General features: G+C 44.5%; 1 protein-coding gene across 1 annotated transcript in view; it reads right to left on the reverse strand.

The window, feature by feature from the left end:
• Positions 1–335: 335 nt before the first annotated feature.
• The window catches only part of FEZF1 (FEZ family zinc finger 1), an 8,058-nt gene continuing 4,153 nt past the window's right edge, over positions 336–4,240 (reverse strand). The window contains exon 5 of the mRNA XM_042469614.1: positions 336–2,180. Within this exon, the coding sequence (XP_042325548.1) occupies positions 1,873–2,180 (308 nt within the window). The 3' untranslated portion in view covers positions 336–1,872. The remainder of the gene's footprint in view (positions 2,181–4,240) is intronic.

A 4,240-nucleotide genomic window follows, 5' to 3' on the forward strand; every position in this document is an offset into this window, starting at 1 on the left:
GGAGAAGAGGAGAGGAGAGAAGGGGAGAATCCGAGGGAGAAAACCATCCAAAGAAAAGCAAACCAACCAGCAGGCAAAGTCAATCCTTTTTTTGGGGGGGAAGATCTATGTACACCGAAGGAAAGGGGGCTATGCATGTCAGATCCAGAGATCATCCATGCAGGAGCCCCTCTCTTTTGAACGAAGCTCCCAAAGATGCCCTTTGAATGTCTCTCTGATGTGAGTCTTCCAAATGAAAGCTCTTCCTCTCTTTCTCTCTCTCTCACACACATACACAATCACACATACTGTATACACATATACACAGTCCCTTCCCTCCCTCCCTCCCTCTGGCATCTCCATGGCCTGTTTTCCAGCACTGTGCTTTCAAAGTTTCAAACTGCTCAGGTGCCCTTCTGGCCTCAGGAAGGCCTTCTGTGGGCAAAGCAGTTGCATGGGATGTTTATGGTTCCCCACTATGCACAACTCCAGCCAACAACAACAATTTTAACAACCCCCCCTGTGAAAACTGCAGCATCTTTTGAGCAGACTCACACAGCCCTTGTTTTAGATCCTCAGGGCTGGGGGAGAGACATAGAGCACCACTGTGTGCCATGATCCCAAAGCATATTTGGGAATAAGAGAGTCATATGAAACTTAAGGACTTTGGGATAAAAATGCTTGCCTTCAAAGCCAAGCCCAGCAGGGTTGTGTCTTCCTGAAATAGCTTGGATGCATCTGAGGAAGGAGGCTCATGTCTAGGGCTGCATCCACGTTGCAGAAATAATAAATACTGTAATAAAGATTCTGGTGCCACAGCGAACTATGCTTCCCAGGATTCCATAGCATTGAGCCATGGCACTTAAAGTGACGCCCAACTGGACTGTTTCTGCAGGGCAGATGCAGCCTAGGAAAGTCCAAGTGCTACCAACTTCTTCCTTTCGGTTAGTCTGGAAAGTGCAACAGAATCCCTTTCAACACTGATGTGCAGACAGCTAGGACTTTGGTTTTCACCACCTTGGCATTGTATTCTGTTCTGGCAACAAACTGGCACCAAAGTTATGATTGTTGTCCTTTGAGAGCAGTCTTTGGGGAACTACACAGAACTTTGCCAGTTTTGATGTCTCTCTTTTTTCCCTAGTTGACCTCAGGGATTGACCTTTGAGCTAAAGGGAACTTAAAGTGGCCAAAGAAGGGGCTTGTCCTCCTAAAGGATGATGGATGCAACCATCTTCTGACTACAGATGCTGCTGAGATGCTCTTTACAGTCATGCTTTCGGATGGGGACCAGAGAGTCCTGGAACAAACCTTGAAGGTGGCCCAAGAGGCATTCCTATGCTCTAGGGCTCAAGAGGCATTCCCACAAATTGGGGATGCATTCCCATGATCCAGACTTGCATTCCCACAATCTAAGTCTCAGGATGCCTCTCCACCATCTTGGGATGAAGATGCATTCCCATCAAGATGCCTTCCCATGGTCTAGGGCCAATCTTCCCATGATCTAGGCCTACAAACAAGTCACAGACACACACAGACACACTCATGAGAGAAAGAGGGGCCACTTCTGGACATGGATGTATATGTCCAGATATATATGTATACCCAGAGGATGACACAGGGATCTTCAGGAGTGAAAGGAACCGTCCCTTCGAATTACAAAACCCGAAGGAGCTATAGGAAATGTTTAAAAATGACCCTTTAGGCAGGTTTTGTCCACAGGCTGGGCTTCCCCAAGCTCAATAAATACAACTTTCCAAGGTCCTTATTCTCCAAAGCAGTTCTTGAGACAGGATGGGGGAGGACACTGCTGCGTCCACACTGGAGAAATAATCCGGTTTGATACTGCTACCAAACTAGATTATTTCCACAGTGTGGATGCAGTGAAAGTCAGTTTCAAGGACGGTGGAGAGGAGGCAGCTCCTCGCTGGAGGAACTTCTAGGCAGGGCCAAAGCAGGAGCAGAACCACTGTTGCTGTTGCTGCTGTTGTTGTTGTGGCTGTCGTGGAGTTTGCGGACGTGCTTCTTGAGGTCAAAGTTCCTGCAGAAGCCCTTGCCGCAGGTTGGGCAGGTGAAGGGCTTCTTGTCGTTGTGAGTGTGCATGTGGAAGGTCAGGTTGTACACCTGGTGGAAGGCCTTGTTGCAGATATTGCACTTGAACTGCTTCTCCCCGCTGTGGGTCAGCTTGTGGTTCTTGTAGTTCCCTAAAGGGATGGGACAAAGAAGAGGAGAATTAATAATCATGGGGGGGGGGGATCTCTGCCCCTTTCTCTTTCGACACCTTCAATTGGGTGCTTTCCTTTCTAATAAATGCATCCAACTACTGATCATAGAGTTGGAAGATACCCCCAAGGGCCATCCAGTCCAACCCCATTCTGCCATGCAGGAACTCTCAATCAAAGCAACCCCATCCAGCCTCTGCATAAAGACCTTAAAGGAAGGAGATGCTTTGACTGAGAGTCCAGTCTCCATCCTAAAACGGATTTATTGTCCCAAGAAAGCAGTCCCTTCCACCAAAATCTGAAGAATGTCTCTAGACCCAGCATGGCGGAGTAGTTTGAGTTTTGGGACTATGACTCTGCAGAGCATATTCCTATCTGGGCCATGGAAACCCAGTGGCTGACCATGGGTGAGTCACACTCTCTCAGCCTCAGAGGAAGGCAAAGGGAAATCCCGTCTAAACGAAATCTTGAAGGAGAAGAAGAAGAAACTTAGATAGGTCCCCCTTGAGTCCTTATATGGGAAGAATGGAGGATAATAATAATAATAATAATAATAATAATAATAATTGTTGTGTGCCTTCAGGTCGTTTTTCCTGACCAATGGAGGCCCCAAGGCAAACCTCTCAGGGGCTTTCCTTGGCCAGTTTCTTCAGAGCGAGTTTGCCATTGCCATCCTCTGAGGCTGAGAGAGTGTGACCATTTCAGGAACCGATCCGGATCAACTCCATCCCTCAATTATTATCGTTTTAAACATCCTTGGCATACTCCGCCAGAGACAAGGCAGTTAAAAGTCGTGCCGCAATTGCTATAATCCGGAAACTCCGTAATCATCCCCACCAATTCGGATTAACATCGCTCCACGGTCATGATAATGTCCAAATATTAGTGCCATCTCCAACTAATAACCCATTCCACTGGGAGGAATGATCTTTTTAAACATCGCTTTGGGATAACCCTCTGGAATCGATTCCACTCGGAAGAACGATCAACATAATTCTGCAATGATGCTTACTATCTGGAAATAGTACACATTTAGTTCTGGATCCGTTTATGCTCGGCTCCGAAGCCACTTAAATTTGGCTTTTTAAAGGCATTTCCACACCATCATCACCAATAAATCGAAAGGAAAAAGTCAACGATCAAAACAAAAAAACCCGGCCCGAAACCAGCATAAATCTTGAATTAAAGTCGGACCCAAAGACCGACAATCGGATCCTAAACAAATACTTCAGGTTTTGGTGGCAGCAGGGACTACTTTCTTGGGACATTAAATCCGTTTACTTCCATGAACCCAAATATGAACTGAACCTCAGGACTTCATGCAATGCAAACCTCATTGAGTTCAGCGGCGTTTACTGAATGGATCTAAATGGATTTAAGTGATCTCAACCTCAAAAATACTGCAGGCATCTTCCAGGGACAAGGAAAATTGTCCCCAAAATATTGTTAGAGCCACACTGTCCCTAAACCTGCCTTTTGCTCATTCAGAAATAAAATCCCAAGTGTGCGAATAGCCTCCTCCGACTAGTCTGCAAAACCCATTTTAATTTAAAGGCCCGAAAGCAGGGAAGTTTACTCTCGAGTCAGGCTTGGATCTCTTCATCCTAGTTTTCCTGGGCTATTTTTTTGTTACCATTACAGTCTTTTTCCATAACCCGAATTCCCCAGCTTCCTCTCAAAAGAAGAAATAAAAATTAATCTAATATATCTATATATCTATATCTATATCTATCAGATAGTTAAAAGCCTCATTCTGGGCGCCAATCCTCAAGCCTCCACTCCAAACTGAACAGAAGTGAAAGCTCCAAAGAATAAATAAAATCTGTAATTATTATTATTATTGTTGTTGTTGTTGTTGTTGTTATTATTATTATTATTATTTTCTGGTCAGGTAGTTAAAAATTCTAGTCCTGGGTTCCAATCTCCAAGGCTCCACCCAAAATTCAACTGAAATTAAAGTTGCAAAGCGTAAATAAAATTTGAAAAATCATATTATTATTATTATTATTATTATTATTATTATTATTATTATTATTATTATT

Source organism: Sceloporus undulatus, chromosome 5, assembly GCF_019175285.1.
Source record: "Sceloporus undulatus isolate JIND9_A2432 ecotype Alabama chromosome 5, SceUnd_v1.1, whole genome shotgun sequence".
In the NCBI taxonomy this organism is placed as follows: domain Eukaryota; kingdom Metazoa; phylum Chordata; class Lepidosauria; order Squamata; family Phrynosomatidae; genus Sceloporus; species Sceloporus undulatus.